The sequence below is a fragment of the Solea solea genome, chromosome 20 (genome assembly GCF_958295425.1).
Source record: "Solea solea chromosome 20, fSolSol10.1, whole genome shotgun sequence".
Taxonomy (NCBI): Eukaryota; Metazoa; Chordata; class Actinopteri; order Pleuronectiformes; family Soleidae; genus Solea; species Solea solea.
In genome coordinates this window covers 18496920-18517463 of record NC_081153.1, presented here as the reverse complement: position 1 = coordinate 18517463, position 20544 = coordinate 18496920, and the positions used below count along the sequence as shown (strand labels likewise).

Genomic DNA, 20544 nt, shown 5'->3' with positions numbered 1-20544 from the left:
GTAGGCTGTGTAAGCTCTTATTTTCCTGAAGAAAAAGTCACTCCCACTTACTTGTCTAAAACATTGAAACATAATAATATTTAATCGCTGGACTGAGCCTATAAAATAGACACAACAACAACAAAGACAAAAAGATAAACCCTTTCAAAATATATTGAAAACTATTGTGAAAAAAACAAGATGATGTGTAATTTTAACTGAAAATGCCATGTTTTTGTAGGTAGATGGCAATTTAGATATTTCATTTCAGAGCTTGAGTGACCAAAATAAAATTATTTTAAAATTTTAAAATAATTTTATTATTTGAAAAAAAAAAAAAGTTATTAATGGCAGTCACTTCTCCTTGTCCCCAAAACCTGCTTTGCTTGTAAAACGTATATCATAAAGAAATGTTTAAAACTTTCCCACGCTTATTTATGTATGTGTTTAATATGCCGTACTTCTGGTTACCCTAACAACCTCGTGACGTCATCAGTTCCGGGTGCGATTGCGCCGCTGTGTCTTTAATTTGAAGGAAACCCCGTGGATCAGTCGGAGAGATCGTCAGCTGAGTGCTCGGGTAGTCTGAACAGCGTCGTGAGGAAACACTTTCAGGTCAGTTCACGTTTTATCTGCTGCTCACAGTCGGGTTAATGTTTGACCCGGAGTCTTTATTTCACCTTGAATCACTCATATAGCGCGAGTGTTGTGGTAGAAAGTCGGTAAAGGTCGCTGCACAGTCATTGTTGGTCGCTGACTGAATGGGACGCGTCCCTGCACTTAAAAGCATCTCGAGTTTTATTATGCTTTTCGTGCCCAGACAGTTTTATGCTATGCTATGCTATGACGCAAATTAGTTAACGTGTAAAAAGCGAGCTGGGGGATAATGACAAATAATGCTCGTAACGCCAGTGTCAATGCTTTTGTTTCCGGGAAGCGAAAAAAAGGGCGTTTACTGTGGACTGAACTTTGCGAGGCTCTGTTCTTTTTTTAACTTCAAACAATGTTCGTGATGTCCTGTCTGCCTATTCAGCGGCGCTAATGTCAGACCTCTGCCTTTAGTAAACAACGTCAACATGAAAATCGTTAGTTTGAAGATAGTTTCGTTGAGATGAGGACTCATTTCTGTGTGAGAAAGAGTGACATGAAACTGGATGACCGACATTCCTGAGAAGGGCGCAGGTGTCTGCTGCTGTGCTAATTCTACTACAAGTGTGGACGCACACATTCACTACTGTAGCCATTGGGTTAGAAATATAAAACTTATTGTAGCTGGAATGCATTGATATGCAAATGTGTTGTAATGTATGAGGCAGGTCCAGTATGTAACATCTAAAAGCTTTTATTGCCAAAAATGTAAATATGTAAGTATGTTTGTAAAACTGTATAATTAATTAATTCATTCATCATCTGTCGCTTTATCCTCCACATGAGGGTTGTGCAGGTTGCCAATCCCAGCTGACATAGGTACACCCTGACTCTAAATTTAGACTCTAAATTGACCATAGGTGTGAGTGTGAATCCCCAAATCTGCATGTCTTTGGACTGTGGGAGGAAACTGAAAGCCCAGAGAGAACCGATCAAAGTCATTTTGAAGGGAACTCTCCAAGCCCTTATGATCGGTTTGGGAACCCGGGTCTTCTGCTGCAAAGGCAGCAGTGCTAACCACTACACACTGTATAATCACTTTAAAATAAATATTGTTTGTTTTTTGTAGCCAATAGATGAGGGTCTTGTTTAACATAAGCAAACTACACAAACAATGAATGACATTCTTTCTGACATTCTTACCACTAGATGTCACTAACTCTACACACGGAAGCTTTTTAAATATAAGTCTAATCAGAGCAATCCTTTTATTGACTGAAGCAAAGACAGGAAATAAGTATCCAATGAGGTTTTTCTATCAGGTAGTCCTTCTCTAATCAGATTGATTATTGCCATTTCTAATTTGTATTAGTACATTATTTTAACAGCCAGCTATTACTTATTGATGTTTTTAACTATGAGACTGATAATGAAGGTCATTTAATAATTTTTGTCATTTACAAAAGAACTGGACAAATTTGACCAAAACAAATTGCATATTAGATCAGCCATTGGCTGTAGTGATCTATGTAGATCAGCATTGGCATAGATAAAACAATATTGTCTACCTCTATCCTGTCGCCATTGTTTTTGTCTCTCCTAACGCTCTGCTCTCTTCTTCCATCTACATAGGAGCCATGGCAGACAGGTCCGATATTGTACAGATGGCCAAATTTGCCGAGCAGGCTGAGCGATATGATGACATGGTTGCAGAAATGAAGCAGGTCGCAATGAGCGCGAAGGACACTCCGCTCAGCTACGATGAGCGCAACTTGCTCTCAGTTGCCTACAAGAATGTGGTGGGGGCGAAGAGGTCCTCCTGGAGGATGCTTTACAATCATGAGCAGAACGTCAGCGATAAACCATTGATAACGGAGTACAAAGAGCAAATTGAGAAGGAGCTGAAAGAAGTCTGCGATGATGTCGTGGTAAGAACCAAAGGCAATTATTGGGAGACTGTGGGTAAATAAGTGGAAGGGAAGTCAGGTGTGGATGTGAGTCCACCAGAATGGGAAGTGTGGCCTAAAATGATGTCAGCCTGGGAGGTGCAAAAATGCAACAAGAGTTAATTGAATTAATAAAATGTCAAATATTTCTCTGAAGATAACCTAATAGAAAACTTCTAGGCCAGCGCCAGCTGTATATAGCTCACATAGTAGACTCAACCCAATAAGGAGTTCTACTTTGAAACCACTCAAGTATATCTTTTTCAATTACTGGTTTTGCAGGGGGGGTTTTTGAAACCAAATTTTGTAAACAGCCCCTCAATGCCTCTGACTTTTCTTTCTTTTGGTTTGAAAAGTCGATTAAAGGAAACGCATTAATTTACATTTCGTGGCAAAAAAGGGTGGTTACATGTGATCACAGTTGAATATAAAGGTAGTGTGGTGGTCTGCCAGTTTGAACCTGTGACTGTTCTGTTATGTTTTCACTTGGGTCTTTGATGGCAGGATTATGCCCAAAGTTTGCTGAAGGCACTTGACTGGCTAAATTGAACTTAAAGTCACCAGAGATGTGAGTTTGTACAAGGGCTGAATGATAATGTGCAATAGGTAATTGCACATTTTCTAAGAAAGTTTGTAGCCTTGTCCTGTAAAGCAATTGACCAAACGGCAAATTGCAAAACAACCATTATTTTATATAATGAAGAGCTGTTCTTTTCTGTGTGACCTCAGAAAAAGGTCTTTATGGACGACTTAATAGTCACGTGATTCCCAAATGCCATCCATTATTTGCTGAATTTGTTTTATTGATCCACCAATGTTTTACAAGTGTAAACAAATGTGTAGGATATTTTACAAATCAAAACTGTAAATAAAAACATGTAAACATGTCTAGTGTTGCGCAACTCACTTTACTTTTTGACTTGCAGAAACTGCTTGATGACCATCTGATCCCGTCCTGCGAGTCGGACAATGAAAGCAAAGTCTTCTTCCTGAAGATGAAGGGAGACTACTACCGCTACCTGGCTGAAGTCGACCAGAGTGATGAAGGCAAGTGCAAACAACACCACTTTATCTCTCTTTTGAACATTTTAAGTTGGATAAACAGCAGTAGTGGGGATGGTTGTACTCAAAATTATTTAGCTGTGTTCAAGACACTGTGTGATTGTTCCCTGTGTTTCTATGGCAACAGTCTGTTATACATCTTTTGGAAGCTGACTGCTGATCAGTAATGGTTTTTCTTATGATTAGCAGACCAGGCTGCTTCTGGCCAAGTCGCAGATACCCTCCCCATCTTTGACCCAGAACTGTCAGCTAAAATACAGTTGAGAGCTGCTGCTGGGTTACCATAGCAACAGGGGCAACACTAGGGTTGCTTGTTGCAGCGAAGCATTTTTTGAGTAATTTCTGTAGTAACTATGGCAACCTGGACTGTCTGTTGTTGTTTTAGTTTTTTATAATTTGTAATTATTACAGGTTGTCTTGCAAGTCATATTTTTAAAGCACTCATCTGCACAGAACATGTTTGTATTATTGCAGCTCAATGGAAAATACTTAGTCACCTTTGCTTCTTCAGTCTTGGATTCATAATTGTCATACAGTGGCTAGAGTTGAGGAAGATTATTTCCATTTTATCCTAATACTTTTATTCACTTTTTTAATGATATATTGGCCCATGTCCATTGTTTGGACAAACTGTTTTAGCCAGTAGAGTTAAAATGGTCAATGGTTGGACAGAATCATCAAGTTGATTTGAGAAATCTTTGTCTCATTTGAAATGTCTGCTTTCTGACTGGTGTGTGTCTTCCCGTTTGTAGTAAACAAAGAGAATTCCAAAGATGCCTACAACATGGCATTGGATCTGAGCAAAAAAACAATGGAACCGGCAAATCCAATTCGCCTGGGCCTTGCCCTCAACTTCTCCGTCTTCTACTATGAGATTGTCCGTTCACGCGAGGAAGCCTGCAAACTGGCCCGTGAGGTAAGAACTAGTGTTTTATTTCTCACAGCCTAGTCTCTTATTTTAAAATTCTAAAGAAAATTCTTATAAGGACTGTCATTTGTAGCTTAGAGTGCATGTAAAGTCATGGAAATCATCCTCCTAAAATGTCATTTAAATGATCTGCACACATTACACACATTAGAGCATGGATACCCGATGGGCTGGGTTCGGACAAAAATCAAAGAAGGATTGTCTGTCTCTGGTTAGGTTCAAGCACATCAATTGAGATAGTAATTTCAAATTGAAGTGAAACAGATGCGAAAATAGGATAAAACATGTAGAAAAGTGAGTTTAATGACATCCTGTACACAAACACAAAGCTGATTTCCCCCCAATTCTGATTGTTGTTGTTACTAAGTTCTCAGATTGTAACTTTTAGTTGGTATTATAATTTCTTTTAATAATTTTGATTATTTTAAGTGCAGGCAAAGTGCATACAAGCAGTTTGTGAGTGACCATTTGTTTTGTTTTTTTGTGTTTTTGTCTCCTCCAGGCCTATGATGATGCTAAAGCACAGATGAATAACGCTGAAAATGACACCAAAGACAGCTACAAAGACAGCAAATTGATCATGCAGCTCCTACGAGACAATCTGACGGTAAGTGTGCCAAATCCATTACCCTGAATGAACATCAGCTGTGTCTACATGCTTACCAGTGTTGTCTAATATTTCAGTTGCGAATGTGCCGCTGCTCATCTCCTGAATAAAGTGTATTTAGGATTCTTCTAGAGTTTGGGGCTACATCCATACCACTCTGTTTTCGAATAAGTCATAAATGTTGTATGTTCCTGCTGGTGAAACGGAGAACACAGACAGTTGAGTTCGGCCCGGGCAAAATCTGAGCCCTTTAGAAAGAGGTTGCACTCACTCCCTGATACTAATCTAACAACTGCAGAGAGAATCCATTCAGCTTTCAGGTTTAGGATGATTTTAGTCTAGTCTAGACACGTTGATGCAGTGCTGAAATACAATTCTGCAAGTGGATCTCTTTTCTTTCTTTTTTAATCAGAAAACTTGTTTTTGAAGATGTGGTGGTATGGATGTAGCCTTAGTGATCCAGTTTCTGTATCTGAAACCATTGCAATCCAGAATATGTCATAAAGGAGTTTATTGCACTATACACTACGAAGGTTAACAGAAATAGCAAGTTGGTGGACCACCTTTTATTATTTTTCTATTACTCGTTATTTCTCCTGATTATAGCCTATAACACACACACGCACACACAGTGGTCCTGTGGTTCACTGTGGAAAACCTGCTTATTTTCTGGGTTGAGCTATGAACTGACATTTTTGTCATTCCAAGCATTTTGTGTGTGGTTACGTGAGCTGAGCAGGAACCCAATGCAATTGTGTATGTGTATGAGCATGCACTAATCCTATAAACCTGTTTTGTTGCAGCTGTGGGTGTCGGAGAATACAGAAGAGGGAGAAGAATTGGAGCAGACAACTAAGAATTGAACTTCAGACAAAGATGAACAAAAACACAATTCTTTACCTCTCACCAGCCTAAATTGTGTGTGTGTGTGTAGTTGTGTATGCACCTGCATGCACAGATATGTATGTTTACACTCCACTCACAATGTGAGTGTGTGTGTGTGTGTGTGTGTGTGTGTGTGTGTGTTGTATGTGCACATCCACTGAAACAAGAATGGAATAGATGTGTTTTTTTGTTTTCTAAGGAAAGGGGTAATTACACATTGTGTGAACCAGTGGATGTTTGTTTTTCCTTGTCCATGGGGTTAGTCTCCCTCCTTCAGATCCAAATCAGCCTCATTCTCTTTAACCTTACTTACTGTAGCAAACTGCTGCTGTCGTCTGAAAAATGCAATCAGAAAAGACAGACTCTAGTTTTGATAATTTATGCTTTTACTTGAACATTTTCAATGTTTGTAATACTTGGGTCAACAACATTGTGTACCAAATGTTAAAGTGGTCATTGCAACCCCCGTGAATGAATTCTCATCCGATTTTAGCAGTGATGATAGGGATGCAGGACTCGTCTGGGTAAAGGTCTGTTACAACATTGCTTGTATTCTTCCCACACTGTTGGTGTAGCAGGTAGTGATTTTTATCTTTTCACAGATGGTACATGTCATGGCTCTGTGGGTTCTCTGTCCATTTAGTCCATTTAGGCACTGGATATTTGTTTCTTTTCTTTTGAATGAATGACCACTTGTGAAAAGTAGTTCAACGTTTTTTTGTTTTTTTTTGGAGAGAATTACATTCCATTATAACTCCCTGCATTTTTTTCTTAATACATGACAAGATCTAGACAGATTAAGATAAAATCAACATGTTTAAAATGGCTCAGTACTGAAACTTTTGATATTTTATCTGTTCAACAGTACACATTACCTGTGTACTTTTATGTGGTTTTCTACTTCTTTTTTTCTTCTCTACAGGTGTTTTAATATGTTCTTTTTGTGTATTTTATTCATTTACCTCTTGGTGGGACTCCTGGAATATAAAAGTTTCTCTGTGATCTGGTGTTGGGGTTAGCAGTGCTTTGATACTGGCAGTTTTTGCCTCGGTTTTAGCTTGAACCAGGGGGTTTACAATAACATTTTTCTAACCAAAAGCTACATTGTGCAAAGACAAATTAACTCTGACTATAAATTGGCGGTAACATGTAAAAGTGTGTGCCATTTTCTTCTACTTGCAGTGTCTTGGTTTTAAAAGAAGCGGTGCCTGGTTGAGACTTTGCAAGTTGCGTTCTGGGTGTGTTATTTGGCTTTCATGCAAATGGAATTAATTAAAACATTTAAATCAAGTGTGTTTTCTCTTTCACTATAGTCAGTTTGTGGGACTGGTTTGCTCTTGCTCACTGTGTGGACTGAGAGATGTTTTTTTAAGATCCTTGGTAACCAGACAAAGCACTCTTGTTACAGCAAACTAACGAGAACTGTCGGTGAAGTGGCTGCTCATAAATCTCAGCATTCACACAACTACGAGTGGCCTCTGGCGACAATATGTCTTTGAAGTGACATTCGAACCACAATTTTTAATATTAAAGAAATTAATGAACACCTGCACAAAGGTGCTGTGACCTCTTGCACTGAATCAAAACGCATGTCTTCTAAGGAAAGGAAAGGATCTTTATTGTCATTATACAACAACTGGTATTGGTACAACGAAATGGTGAGGTCAGATGGAGGGTTGATCAGAGCCGCTGCGACTGAGCGCGCCGCCACAAGGGACAAACCTGACCGAATGTAACTAACATTCTAACGTGTTTTTTGATGGTGGGAGGAAACCGGAGAGCCCGGGGGAAACCAATGCAGACATGGGGAGAACATGCAAACTCCACACAGAAAGGTCCCAGACCAGGAATTGAACCCAGCACCTTCTTGCTGTGAGGCAACAGTGTTAACCACTGCCACCATGTCGCCCGACTACAATCATATGACCAGTTCATAGGTCACATATTCAGGTCGTCTTATGTGTTGAGTCAATGTTATGATTAATTTTGTATCGCCTTTTTAGTAGTGATATAAAGTAGCAATAATTGTACAGAGGTCACACAATAGACCGTTTTTCTTTTCCTTTTTGTTCATACGAATGAGTGACGTGACGTAGTTCCAAATTTCATAAGTTCAATCCGATTTTAAACATTTTGAGTACTTTTTGCTCAGGTGTGATTATATTTAGTTGATGAAAATGAATTTTTTTTTCATCAGATTGTCTGGGTTGTGCTGAGAAAAAAGACATAAGACACTATATTGCACACACACTGTATATACTGTATGTTTAAACATACTAATGGAAAAAAGCAGCTGAAATGCTCTGTATTAAAAGGGATGAAAACAACATGCCCATTGCACTGTATGCCTTGATACTTTACTGAACTGCCTTCAGATGCAAGACATAATGTAGGAATATGAACTGGCAAATCTGACTGAAACTTAATCTGAATCAAATGATATGGTTGGTAATGTGAACGTATAGCCCAATTTCTCTTTCCACAGCCATGGAGATCACAAACACACTGCCGACATCCACATTCTACTGTATATGAACAACAGTCGTAATGTGACATCATGTCAAAGGTCCAGTCTCAGGTTCATCACAGAGAGATAAGGATTTGATCAAACGGCTAAAACAGTGGCGTAAATAATGAGGCTGTGTCTGCCATTCTCTTTCAACTCACACTGATTGGTGTTGATAAATGAAGGCAACATACCACATGACTGAAATAGGTCAAATTAAAGGGATAGTTCAATTTTTTTGAAGTATGGTTGTATGGCTTCTTCTACACTACATATGATTGTTAGCTATTGTCATAAACAGTGAGCAATGTGATCATGAATATTGTTGATTTTAAGCTCAGATAGTTCTTCACAATAGTTCCTAATGTGCTGGTTAATTTAATCTGGATTTTTTTAATATTTTCTGTTTGTGTTTTAACTGTGTAAATTTGTAACTGCTGAGTGTTTCGTATTTGGCCAGGACTCCCTTGAAAAAGAGGTTCTTCAATGGGATTTTCCTGGTTCAATAAAAATAATAAATAATTTCCCACATTAGGTCACTTTTTGTCACATGACCATACTGGATGCTCCTTGGCCCCTAGGTCATTTGAGTTTGAGACTCCCCCTGTTGTATGGGGGTAAACACTGACACATCACTATCACTGACTTTGATAGCCTATGATATCTTTTTCTGTAAAGTGCATTTTCAGGCTTTAAACTAATGTTTGTAAACCACAATAGTCTTTTTATCTGTTTAAATAAGAAGGCTCTCCCCTTATCCCCTTGCTGCCTGTTGACACTTTAAAAAATAATTTAAAAATGTGTTGGGGCTACATCCATACCACCCTAACATAAGAATGTTAGGGTTCTTATTGTTGTTTTGTCTTTATTGTATTTTTCCTGTTTTTTGTTTAAACAAACCTAGGTTTTTACCCTGTCAGTATTTCATATATTTTACTTGTATGGCCCTGTGAAGCACTTTGTGATTCCATATCTGTGAAAGGTGCTATATAAATAAAATTGACTTACTTACTTTAATTAGATATTTTAGTTGAAGTGGCTAAAATCAGTTTTTCTGTGTGTCCCTATTGGCAGCCATGTTGTTAGTGAGAGCAGACTTGTTGTAGGTGATAGCAGTGCTGCTGACATTGACAGCTATCACTTTACAGCGTCTCTGTGTCCTCTGTAAAACTGTGACTTAGCACTTTAAACTGGGGGCGTTTGCTGTTTAACAAGTTGAGCTTGTGTGTGTAAGAAAGTGTTTTTTTTTTACTCTCACCTTGTCAGGACCAGCAGTCCTCGTGAGGACCAAAGCCTAGCCCTATTGAGGCTGAACTTAATTTCTGTGATAACTGATAAAGGTTACAGTTAAGATGTAAACTGTGGTTAGGGGCAGGAATTAACTGCTTAGGGATACGGCTTCAGTTAGGTTGTTAAAAATGAATGGAAGTCAATGCAGTGTCCTGACAAGAATAGCTGCGCAAAAATGTGTGTGTGTGTGTCCAGTTTCGGCCTGTGGCTCTTGCGTGATTGCGTCATCTTGCGTAGTTAACGCCCCTTTGTTGACGTTTTTTTTTCAAGTGTACTTGAAGGTGATTGGTCCGTGTCGATAACGTGCCTTCTCATATATATACCAGTACTTCCTGGTCCTGTCCCACCCCTCATCCCCGTCAGTTAGTGCTATGTGAGTGCGTGTGTGCTCCTGAGCTTGCTCGGCACACAAATTAAAAAAAATAAAAATACAAAAAAAATTTAAAACATAAAAAAAGCCAAAAAATCATTTTGTAACAAGTCGGAGAAGCTGGAGTGTGGACACCCGCGGAGTGGACGGTAACGTACAAGAAAAAGCAGCCTAACGTTAACCCGAGTGTTTCAGTCGACGTGGTTGAGAGGAGACCGGTTCAGAGTCACGTTAGTTTGGCCTTTCTCGTCGAGTCAGAGTCGAGTGAGTTTTAATCCCCTTAGAAGTCGACATACTGTCATTTTTCGTACGTTCATCTTGAGACGTACCGGTCGACGGTTGCCAACGTTTACCACGTCCTGACGTGACGCTCCGTCAACTTTTTTTTTTTAGTTTAAATTAAACGTTGTCCACAGCCGACCAACATGAACCCCAGTGCCCCCAGTTATCCCATGGCCTCCCTGTACGTTGGGGATTTACATTCAGATGTAACCGAGGCCATGCTGTACGAGAAATTCAGCCCCGCCGGAGCTATCCTGTCCATCCGGGTTTGCAGGGACATGATCACCCGGCGTTCTCTCGGATATGCCTATGTCAACTTCCAACAGCCAGCAGACGGTATGTCATTTTTTATCTGTGAACATATCTTCGGTCTCGATTTGTACAAAAGTACACGTTTCTCATTAATGACAGTCGTTGAAAAGTGGGGAGCCAGCATATCTGCTCCACACGTGACTGCGGCCGACATGTTGTCTGTCGGGTCTCCTCAGTTAAACCTCCCAGCAGTGGCGTAACTGAAAAATACCACTGCCCTGCCCAGTCTACCCCACCCCTGTAATGTAGCGGTGGTCTGTCACAATTCAGTTTGCTCTCTGTTTGGACAACAGCCTAACCGTTTCAACCTAAAGTGCTGACCAGGACTGCAACAACTGATTCAGTAATCCTTTTAATAAACACTGTCTGAACAAATAACGTATTTATATGTTACATTAGTTTGGGTGTTTTTGTTTTCTATGAACACATTTTCTGATTTCAGCATCTTACAGCATCAGTCTGTGATAACTAATGACATTTAAGGCATGACATGATAAGGAATGCAGGTTAAAACAGACTCCACTATTGTGGCCTTTACATACCAAACATTTTTACATTATTTTTGTTTGCTTCTGTTTTAAAATGTGAAATGTGAAGGCTGCATATTGTTATGCATCTTTAATTTTTTTATGTCATTACTATACCCCCAGCTGTTCAATCTAAAGTGCTGTCTTGGGCCAACAGCTAATTGCTTAATTATTAAATTAACATTATGTTGATGATGGATCAATGGATTTGAATGTTCTTTAAAAAAGGTGTATTTATAAAGTTTATTATCAATAGTTGGTCAAGTAAATATCAACATAATTGACATTGACATGAAAATAATAGTTAGAATGGAGTCCATCAGTTGAAACTATGTTAGTTTCTTCAAAGGGAAATTTGAATATGTTAGCCCTGCCTAAAGCCAAACTATCACCTCCTCACTAAATGTTTTCTGTTTGCCATTGATAAGAAAGAACAGAGCACAGCATTTGCCCTCTGGTTTTCTTGGGTGTGAATAAAGGAAAGATGACTTTTAGAGAATTTAGAGTGTCAATGGGGATTGGGTACATTACATGAAGTCTTTGCACACAGGGGGGTACCTTCCAGCTTTGAAAGTTTATACCTTGAGAAATGGATCAGTGCATTGACCCCTTGTGTACATTGTCCTGGATGTAGAGATACAAAGGAAATTTACACCCTGACACCTTTTAACAGATGTAAATATATGTAATGACCATGACACATGAGTTGAGAATATGCTAATTTGAGATTTAGTTGTGTTCTTCTCTTTCCCAGCAGCTTCAATTAAGGAGACCCACAACCCCACTTAGTAAACACTGTCTTATCCAGTTTATGAATATTTACATAACTAACTAACCCCACGATTTTGTATCCTCTCCACAGCTGAGCGGGCCTTGGACACAATGAACTTTGATGTTATTAAGGGACGGCCTGTGCGCATCATGTGGTCGCAGCGTGATCCATCACTGAGAAAGAGCGGCGTGGGAAACATCTTCATCAAGAATCTGGACAAGTCCATCGACAACAAAGCTCTATATGACACTTTCTCTGCTTTTGGCAACATCCTGTCATGCAAGGTACAAAAGACCCTGAGCTATGTCCTATTTGCTGTTTCTAAGGGGAGGGGGGAAGGTTAACTGTCACTGCAGGGGTGAAGCATTTTTGAGTGTGAGCAGAATTTGCATGTGTTTGCTTTTCCCAAGTGTTTCATTCAGACTGTAGAATGATGAAAGACATTCTACTGTGTTAATACCAGTGATACCATCACCTGACAGATACTAAAAGAGCTTGTTTTCACACAAAATAAAATCAATTTAGGCTGATAGTTGGATTCTGTAGATGCTGAAACAGTAAATATGCCATGGGAAATGTGCTAGTCAGCAAACTGTGTTTTTTGTATTTAAATATTAAAGGTTTGAGATCATTTTTACTTCACAAACCTCACATTGAGTGTCCCAGAGTGACACTGCGAAGACGTATTCTCAAGATACAATTGGTAGAAGATGTTTCTGTGTTTCTCCACACAGCACAGTCCCATTGCAAAAAAAGAAGAATTTCAAACGCTTTATTTTGTGAAATTACTCTAGGCATTATGAGGTTTTATATTCTATTACTGCATGTGTGTGGGGCTTAAAAAGGCATGTGTCTTCCTTCTCTAAGGTGGTTTGCGATGAGAGTGGCTCTAAAGGCTACGGCTTTGTGCATTTTGAGACTCACGAGGCAGCCGAAAGAGCCATTGAGAAAATGAATGGCATGCTGCTCAATGACCGCAAAGTGTAAGTGAATGTTTTGTCTAGTTTTGAAATTAATTTTGTGCAAAGAAATGTGTGAATTGAGTCTTTTTATCTGCAAAAATCAAGACATTAGGGTAATAATTTAAAGATACATCCTACAGTACTAATTAAACAACACGGTTCAATAATTTGCCTTCTGTTGTTTATATTTATTACTTAAATTGTATTGCTAAATTTACACTTCACTACAGATTCGTGGGCCGCTTCAAATCTCGCAAAGAACGTGAGGCCGAGCTTGGTGCCCGAGCCAAGGAGTTCACAAACGTCTACATCAAAAACTTTGGAGAGGACATGGATGAAGAGAAGCTGAGAGAGCTCTTTAGCAAATATGGTCAGTTGGTTGTATTTCATTTTGCTATATTTTTCAAACATAGCGTTTTTGCATCCTCTGTGGCGAAGCACGGTCACTAAGGTTGTAACTCTGTCGCCCAGGTCATGCCATGAGTATCCGCATCATGACGGATAACGGCGGAAAGTCTCGAGGCTTTGGATTCGTCAGCTTTGAGAGGCACGAGGACGCCCAGAAAGTAAGATGGACTTTTCCTTTTTCTGACCCACTGAGAATGTCCACCATTTCCTGCCCCAAAGCTGACTCTGTATTCTTGGTTGTTGCAGGCTGTGGATGAGATGAACGGGAAGGAGATGAACGGCAAGCTGATCTATGTCGGTCGTGCTCAGAAGAAGATTGAGCGACAGACGGAGCTCAAGCGCAAATTTGAGCAAATGAAACAAGATCGCATGACTCGCTATAATGTAAGTTTCTTTGTCTGTTGATAAGTTGATAAGTTACCAAAACCAGAGTAATAGACCATAATACAATTTAAAAAATAACTTTATTGTATATCATAGGCCTGGTATGAAAAAAATGCAGCTTTGTCAAATTCAGTGCTCTCTCTTTAGTAGGCTGCACTGGCCAAAATGGCTGCAACAGTGACTGTAGTTCATGGGCCTCACATTTCTTCACCATAGACTGTGGGGATGAATATGTATTACAACATACATTTAAATGTACAATGACTGTTTCTGTACAACTCCCTTAAGAAAGAAGAAATAAAACACATTTGAACTACTTTTACTTGTCTTCTTTTTCAGGGTGTCAACTTGTACGTGAAGAATCTTGATGACGGAATTGATGATGAACGTCTGCGAAAGGAGTTTGCACCGTTTGGCACCATAACTAGTACCAAGGTAAACTCTCAGCTGTTTACTTATTGAATTATAATTGACTGAATACTATTCAGGCTGCATCCATTCTATTTTGTTTCCCTTCTATTTAATTTTCTCATTTGTGTATATATTAACACACCCCGATTGGTAATCATGATAATACAGAACGTATGTGCCGGTGTTAACAGGAAGCTTTTTGTTATCAGCCAATAGTTGAGTTGTGGCCATTTAGAACGAGTCAGAAGGAGAATGAGTCATCATTTTTAAAAGTCTCTGTTTCTTCCTGTCCAGACTTATGTGCAGCCTCAGGGTTTACATATAAAAAAACAAGCCAGCATCATATTCATGCTTCTCTGTTTTTGGGGCTAAAACATGGGGTAATATGCATGGCAAGAGCAGAATCCATGTGTTTTTGATTAAAAATGGAGTAATGTACTGTAGATGTGGCCTCAGTTACAGCCCTGAGACCATGCAGATGTATAGTCGGTATTTATTGCTAATAACAATCGTAATACATTGCATCTAGAATTGATTTTATTGGACGTTCCCCTCAGGTGATGATGGAAGGTGGGCGCAGCAAAGGCTTTGGGTTCGTCTGCTTCTCGTCGCCCGAGGAGGCCACTAAAGCTGTGACTGAAATGAATGGACGCATCGTAGCCACCAAGCCACTGTACGTTGCCCTGGCCCAGCGGAAAGAAGAGCGTCAAGCCCACCTGACCAACCAGTACATGCAGCGCATGGCCAGCATGCGTGCGGTCACAAACCCAGTCATCAGTCCCTACCAGCCGGCTCTGCCCTCTGGATACTTCATGGCAGCCATACCTCAGACCCAGAATCGCGCGACTTACTACCCAGCTGCAGGCCAGATGGCCCAGCTGCGCCCGAGCCCACGCTGGACCACCCAGGGTGCCCGGCACCAACGTGAGTGTCCCATTGTCACTGTGTGTATATATACTGTCATTTTAAAAGCAGCAGAACAGAAGCCGTTTGTACTTGTGCATGATATTGATATATTTCTGTGGGTTCATAGAGTTCCAGAACATCCCAGGTGCCATGCGTCCCTCAGCACCACGGCCTCAGACCCTCAACGCGATGCGACCTGCCTCTGTGCCTCGCATGATGGCCACTCAGCGTGTTGGTCAGTCACTTATACTCGACCAGTAGCTTGTTTTTATCACAGTTTCTGTGTTTCTTGCATGATTGTGTTGATCGGCCCGTCTCCCTTTTCTTTGTCCAGCCCCTCAGACAATGGGCCTCCGAGGCACCTCGCCCGCCGCAATGGCCAACCAAGTGCGTGGAGTCCCTCAGTACAAGTACGCTGCAGGAGTCCGCAATCCCCAGCAACACATGGCTGCTCAGTCACCCGTCGCCATGCAGCAGGTAGGACTGCATGTTCCACACCAATTCACCTACTCCTACTCTGCCTTCTGTGTTTCAAAGTCTCAATCTGACTTGTAATTCTTTGTCTCCTCAGCCTGCAGTCCACGGTCAAGGACAGGAGCCTCTGACTGCTACCATCCTGGCTGCTGCTCCACCACAGGAACAGAAGCAGATGCTGGGTAAGATCCAGCAACAGGAGCAGATGCTGCGTCAGCCTTACATAGCATGTTTTTCATGTTTTTTTTTTTTATCCTTGGTCACTCCAAGCACTTAACATCTTGTATGCTATTTTAAAACTGGGACAAATGACACAGGGTTTATCACACCAAGACAAAATATTAGGGTTAATTCCATCCCGTCTAAAGTTCTCTTTGTGTCACTCCTCTAGGTGAACATCTTTTCCCACTGATCCAGACCATGCATCTCAGTCTGGCAGGCAAGATCACTGGCATGCTGCTGGAGATTGACAACTCGGAGCTGCTCCACATGCTGGAGTCTCCAGAGTCTCTGCGCTCAAAGGTCAGTAGGTTTTAGAGTTTGTTAATATTAAGAGACCGACATATGTACAAGTCATTTGATTTTAGCCACCGCGCAGTCCTATGACAGATCTGCCTGTGCACACTCACAAGCAGTTGAATTGGTGTACCTTTATGAAGTGGCTGTATGTATTTTTTCAGTGAATGCAGTACTTTTAAAGTTGTCACAATAATATAGATTAACCACAGACAAATACATATTTATATGGTGGGCGATATGGGCAAAAAATAATATAAAGCTATGTTTTGGGGATTTTGGCAGTGATAATGAATATCCTTTTTAAAGTTTTGATTTTGTTTGCCCGAGTCATTAATTGTAACGCTTACAGATTATATTAATGGAAACAATGTTTCAGGAAAACAAAACATTTTTTTTAAAGTTTTAAAGTTTCAGTGCTTCTGCGACATCATTTAAATACTCGATAATGTCAATTTGCATATCTTTAAAACAACAATCACCATATAGTGACCTCGGCTTGATGTTTGTAGGTGGATGAGGCAGTGGCTGTGCTTCAGGCCCACCAGGCCAAGGAGAACGTCCAGAAGAATGTGACAAACGCAACTGTTGTCCCAAGTGTCTGAACTCAAGGTATGTCTAGTTTTCTACAGCTGCTTTTTGTGATGTTTTGTGGGATCCGAACAGTTTTTATGAAGGTTCTCCGTCCCCCAGGCCATTGTATTCTTCAAGGGGAATCAATATCGGGCAACTAGACTTGTTTGAGTTTTAATGAGTCCAGTTTCTAATATTTTAAAGTGATACTGTTCTGATTGTAAAGCATATTTGGTATTAATGTATTTTACATCTTTGTGTTTTCACAGGAATGTGCATCCTTGAGATTAATGTCATCAACGGGGGGAAAAAAACAATATAAAAAAAAATAGAATTTAACAGTGAAAATTAAAAAAAAAGAAGAAGACACAAAACAACGTAAAATAAGTCCAATAATATTTCCAGCCAGGCTTAGGATAGACAGTAACACCAGGCCTTGTTTGCTGAGTTAAAGAGAAAAAATCCAAAAAAAGAGAAAAAGTTTAAATGAAAAAAATTATTGAAGGCTTTTAGAGGTGAGCTGAGTTTGAAAGCATTCCTTTCTGCCATTTTATTCCCTTTTAAATGTTTGAATGTACCCGGTTGCTAAAGCCTCTTATTGTGAAATTTCCTTTGACCTTTGCTTGCTTAAATAAAAATGACTTTAAAAAAATCAGTATGTGTCCATGTTTGGCTTTAACCCTTAGTGCTCACGTGACCGCAGGTGCACCCATGGTAAATTGCCGTTGGAATAATACACAACTCCTTATATGGACATCCTGCGGTGTGTGTTTACTTTCGGCGTTTTTTCGTCTTCTTATGTGATGTTGAGTCAAAGTTATGATTCATTTAATATCACATTTTTAGTAGTAATATAAAGTAGTAGTAATTGTGCAGAAGTAACACAATAGAGCGTTTTGTTTTTGTTCATAAAAACAAGCCAAGTGAACTTTGAACTGTGATGTATTTCCATATTTCACAAATTCAATCCTATTTAAAACATTTTGAGTTATTTTTGTTTGGTGTGTTTATGTAGTTTTTTTTTTTCATCAGATTACCTAGGTTGTGCTGAAAAAAAGGACATAAGACACTCTATATAGCCTCTGTATATACTGTATGTTTAATAAACATAGTAATGGAAAGAAGCAGCTGAAATGCTCTGAGTTGTAAGAGTTAAGAAATGACCGATTTATTGCTGTAGTATGAGCCACTTTTGATTTCCTCCTGCCATCTGGGTTGTAACGGGAGTTGGAAGCAATCCCATATGCTTGTCAAAACAAAAATGATTCATAATGAAACCCTTTTTAAATGAACAGACTGGCAAAATGAAAATATTGTGTTTCAAATCTTTATTTGTGCTTTGATACAGAGAAAATAAATATCGGTGTTGATGGAAAAAGCACAGAAACACGTGTCAGGCTGTCATTCCTTTAACTCCGTCTGTGACAGAGGAGATGGTGGTGGTGTGGTGGCGGCACACTGACTGCATCCTTTGGACCATTGGCTGTTTAGTTGCCAAGGGCGCGGGCCTGGTCCATCAGGGTCTGCAGGTAGTCCTCCATCTGTTTCTGGAACTTTTCAACAATGGGCCCGAGCTGGGCCTGAGCTTCGGAGGCCAGGGGTTTCACCTGCTCCTCCATCTGGGCCATGGCAGCTTTCACCTGTTCCTGGACCTGAGCGGCCAGCGGCTCCAGCTGGGTCTTGATGTTCCTGTTGAGGAACAGCAATTTTATTTATATATTTTTTTTTTTTTTTTTTTATAGAAAAATAAGAAAAAAAAGACATCTGCCTGTGGCATAATTAAAAGTAACAAGGCACTGAAGATGACTGAAATTATCATCCATCCATTTTCTACCGCTTTATCCTCCACAGGAGGGTCACACGGATAGAATAGAATAGATGCACTTTATGAATCCCAAACTGGGAAATTATAGTGTAACTTTGTTTAGTGCCTAGATTAAACAGGGAGCAAAAGAGACGAAAGTGCTATGAATTTAACTAAAGTATTATAAATTTAAGTTTGCCACTCTACTCACTGAGCCTGGTTTGCCAGGTCCTGGTTGCTGATCACCTCGGTGATCTGATGGCTCATTTTGTTCTTGAACTCCTCAATCATGTGGACAATGTCGATGTTGGCAGCATCTTGAGCGAAGCTTGCTGTGGGGGTTACCAGGGACAAAGACAAAAGTAACGTGACGTCAGTCAATTGAGGAAACGTCCAAATAAAATAGGAAATATGCACAAGTTTTCATCTGGAGAGACTAAATATAAGTAACTGTGAGGGTCCAAACCTTGTGCCACAGCAAGAAGGACAACGGCTGCAATGAGGGAGAATTTCATGGCTGATCAGAGGAGGAGAAGACCTAGAGAAAACAAACGTTATTTAGTTTTATAGTATATGTGTAATAAAACAGCTCTGTATCTAATCACAGAACTGCTTTACATGGTTGTTGTTGTCTCCAGTAGTGGGATTAAAGATCGACTGTTGCTTAATCGCATGACTCACTTTCTTTTTCTAGGAATCCTAGAATTTTTTTTAGAATCTATCCTCTGAGTGTTTGTCCAAACCCACGCACCAGCATGTGTACACTTTATCTACTTTACAACACAAACCAGAGTGATGTCCCTGAAAACGCAGAGTGACTTAACTAAGATTGTGTGTGTGTTTTTTTAAAAACTACTTTCAAGACAATATAACTTTTATTTTTTTAACATGAGTACATTTTGTTAAGGTTTTATGTCACATTTTAAATGGAAGAACACAAACAGGAGCACGTCTGGTGTGGAAAAGATGATTTGTGTCATGTTATGTTATGTTTCTCTTCATCATTTAAACATTTCATCATCAACTCATATTTAAGAAAAAAGAATGATCTGAAATGAGCTTGAATGGAAGTTTTTAAGCCATAATTCATCACGGTGATATAAATCATGTCCTCCACACTGATGTCACATATGACAAGTCACTACGTCGTTAATTAAAATTTCTAAAAGTCAGATTTGAATTACAATGAAATGTTACAGATTCTTTGCCCTATTTTCTTGTGTTTCCACTTCCCACTGTTTTATGCATTTGAGTGTCATTTGCTTCTTAAGGAAGTTTCCTATGGATCATGAAACACATTTGAAAGTAAAAGTATTGTTCACATACTTCAATTTGAGAAAAAGTGCATGATTTTTGTCTGTAACCTGTTGTTTTTCCAGTTGTTTGTCTTTAAAATTAATAAAAAAATCAGCATAAATTTAAAAAATGAAACATCAACATGACAGTTGACAGGTTATATTTGACTTTCAAAAGTCAGTTATAGAAATAGTAGTTTGAATACATGATTTATGTCTCAGTAAATCATGTTGAGTAAAAAAAAAAGCACCAGAAGTGGACTTACTTGTACCGCAGGAGAATCTGGACCGGATGGTGTCTTCTTCTGAGACTCTGGCCCTTCTTATAGTCTGGCACGGTGATGCAGTGCTGTCGTGACGTGAACATGATTGGACGAGATAGCGAGGGCGGAAGATTATTGGATGTTTGTGCCAGTAAAGCAGTGATGGAGTCGCAGTGCTGACCCTTGCTGCTCACTCTGCCACCTGGGCAAACTGAAACAAAGTCCAACAGTCCCTCTGCTGACTGTCCAACAACCAGCGGGAGTGTGTGTCTTATCATGTTGATTAAATAAAAAAACATTTAATCACCAGTGACAGTGTCACTGTTGCGACAGTGAGGCCAAACATGTTGGATGTCGCAAGTACAGATAAGATAAATGACAGCGTCGCCTGTTTGTTTTTGTTGTTCAGTTGTTTAGTAGTTTGCTCAGTCATCTTTATTGTGTTTAGTTTGGAACAGTAGAAGTGCTTTACAATTTTCTTTCACCATGTTGCC

At 39.7% G+C, this 20544-nt stretch overlaps 3 protein-coding genes and 1 non-coding gene across 4 annotated transcripts; 3 read left to right on the top strand and 1 right to left on the bottom strand.

Moving 5' to 3' along the window:
• Nucleotides 1-491: 491 nt before the first annotated feature.
• Nucleotides 492-7285, top strand: LOC131447035 (14-3-3 protein beta/alpha-B-like). The gene is made up of 6 exons (XM_058618495.1): nucleotides 492-594; nucleotides 2200-2495; nucleotides 3440-3560; nucleotides 4328-4491; nucleotides 5006-5110; nucleotides 5914-7285. The coding sequence occupies exons 2-6, from the start codon at nucleotides 2205-2207 to the stop codon at nucleotides 5971-5973; spliced, it is 741 nt and encodes a 246-aa protein (XP_058474478.1). The 5' UTR covers nucleotides 492-594; nucleotides 2200-2204; the 3' UTR covers nucleotides 5974-7285.
• Nucleotides 7286-10126: 2841 nt separating this feature from the next.
• LOC131447030 (polyadenylate-binding protein 1-like) lies at nucleotides 10127-17343 on the top strand. Its single transcript, XM_058618490.1, has 14 exons — nucleotides 10127-10779; nucleotides 12145-12338; nucleotides 12922-13037; nucleotides 13247-13386; nucleotides 13488-13582; nucleotides 13671-13808; nucleotides 14148-14243; nucleotides 14777-15143; nucleotides 15253-15360; nucleotides 15460-15602; nucleotides 15697-15781; nucleotides 15991-16121; nucleotides 16628-16727; nucleotides 16958-17343. The coding sequence occupies exons 1-13, from the start codon at nucleotides 10587-10589 to the stop codon at nucleotides 16718-16720; spliced, it is 1899 nt and encodes a 632-aa protein (XP_058474473.1). The 5' UTR covers nucleotides 10127-10586; the 3' UTR covers nucleotides 16721-16727; nucleotides 16958-17343.
• Nucleotides 13922-14056, top strand: LOC131448010 (small nucleolar RNA SNORA5). The gene has a single exon (XR_009234140.1). It is a non-coding gene; the product is annotated as a small nucleolar RNA SNORA5 (small nucleolar RNA).
• Nucleotides 17344-17999: 656 nt separating the features above from the next.
• On the bottom strand, nucleotides 18000-20167 carry LOC131447037 (type-4 ice-structuring protein-like). The gene is made up of 4 exons (XM_058618497.1): nucleotides 20054-20167; nucleotides 18959-19030; nucleotides 18704-18824; nucleotides 18000-18377 (listed from the first exon to the last, which is right to left on the bottom strand). Exons 2-4 carry the CDS (start codon nucleotides 19005-19007, stop codon nucleotides 18176-18178), a joined length of 372 nt encoding a protein of 123 aa, XP_058474480.1. The 5' UTR covers nucleotides 19008-19030; nucleotides 20054-20167; the 3' UTR covers nucleotides 18000-18175.
• Between the last annotated feature and the right edge of the window lie 377 nt (nucleotides 20168-20544).

Bases quoted from the DNA above. Each gene is read 5' to 3' on its own strand.
- LOC131447037 (XM_058618497.1), bottom strand. From the start codon at position 19,007: ATGAAATTCTCCCTCATTGCAGCCGTTGTCCTTCTTGCTGTGGCACAA. The intron at 18,825-18,958 runs GTTTGGACCCTC...TAACCCCCACAG, and splicing joins CCTTCTTGCTGTGGCACAAG to CAAGCTTCGCTCAAGATGCT. The intron at 18,378-18,703 runs GTGAGTAGAGTG...GTTCCTCAACAG, and splicing joins GACCTGGCAAACCAGGCTCA to GAACATCAAGACCCAGCTGG.
- LOC131447030 (XM_058618490.1), top strand. From the start codon at position 10,587: ATGAACCCCAGTGCCCCCAGTTATCCCATGGCCTCCCTGTACGTTGGG. The intron at 12,339-12,921 runs GTACAAAAGACC...TCCTTCTCTAAG, and splicing joins GCAACATCCTGTCATGCAAG to GTGGTTTGCGATGAGAGTGG. The intron at 14,244-14,776 runs GTAAACTCTCAG...CGTTCCCCTCAG, and splicing joins GCACCATAACTAGTACCAAG to GTGATGATGGAAGGTGGGCG.
- LOC131447035 (XM_058618495.1), top strand. From the start codon at position 2,205: ATGGCAGACAGGTCCGATATTGTACAGATGGCCAAATTTGCCGAGCAG. The intron at 3,561-4,327 runs GCAAGTGCAAAC...TCCCGTTTGTAG, and splicing joins AGTCGACCAGAGTGATGAAG to TAAACAAAGAGAATTCCAAA. The intron at 4,492-5,005 runs GTAAGAACTAGT...TGTCTCCTCCAG, and splicing joins CCTGCAAACTGGCCCGTGAG to GCCTATGATGATGCTAAAGC.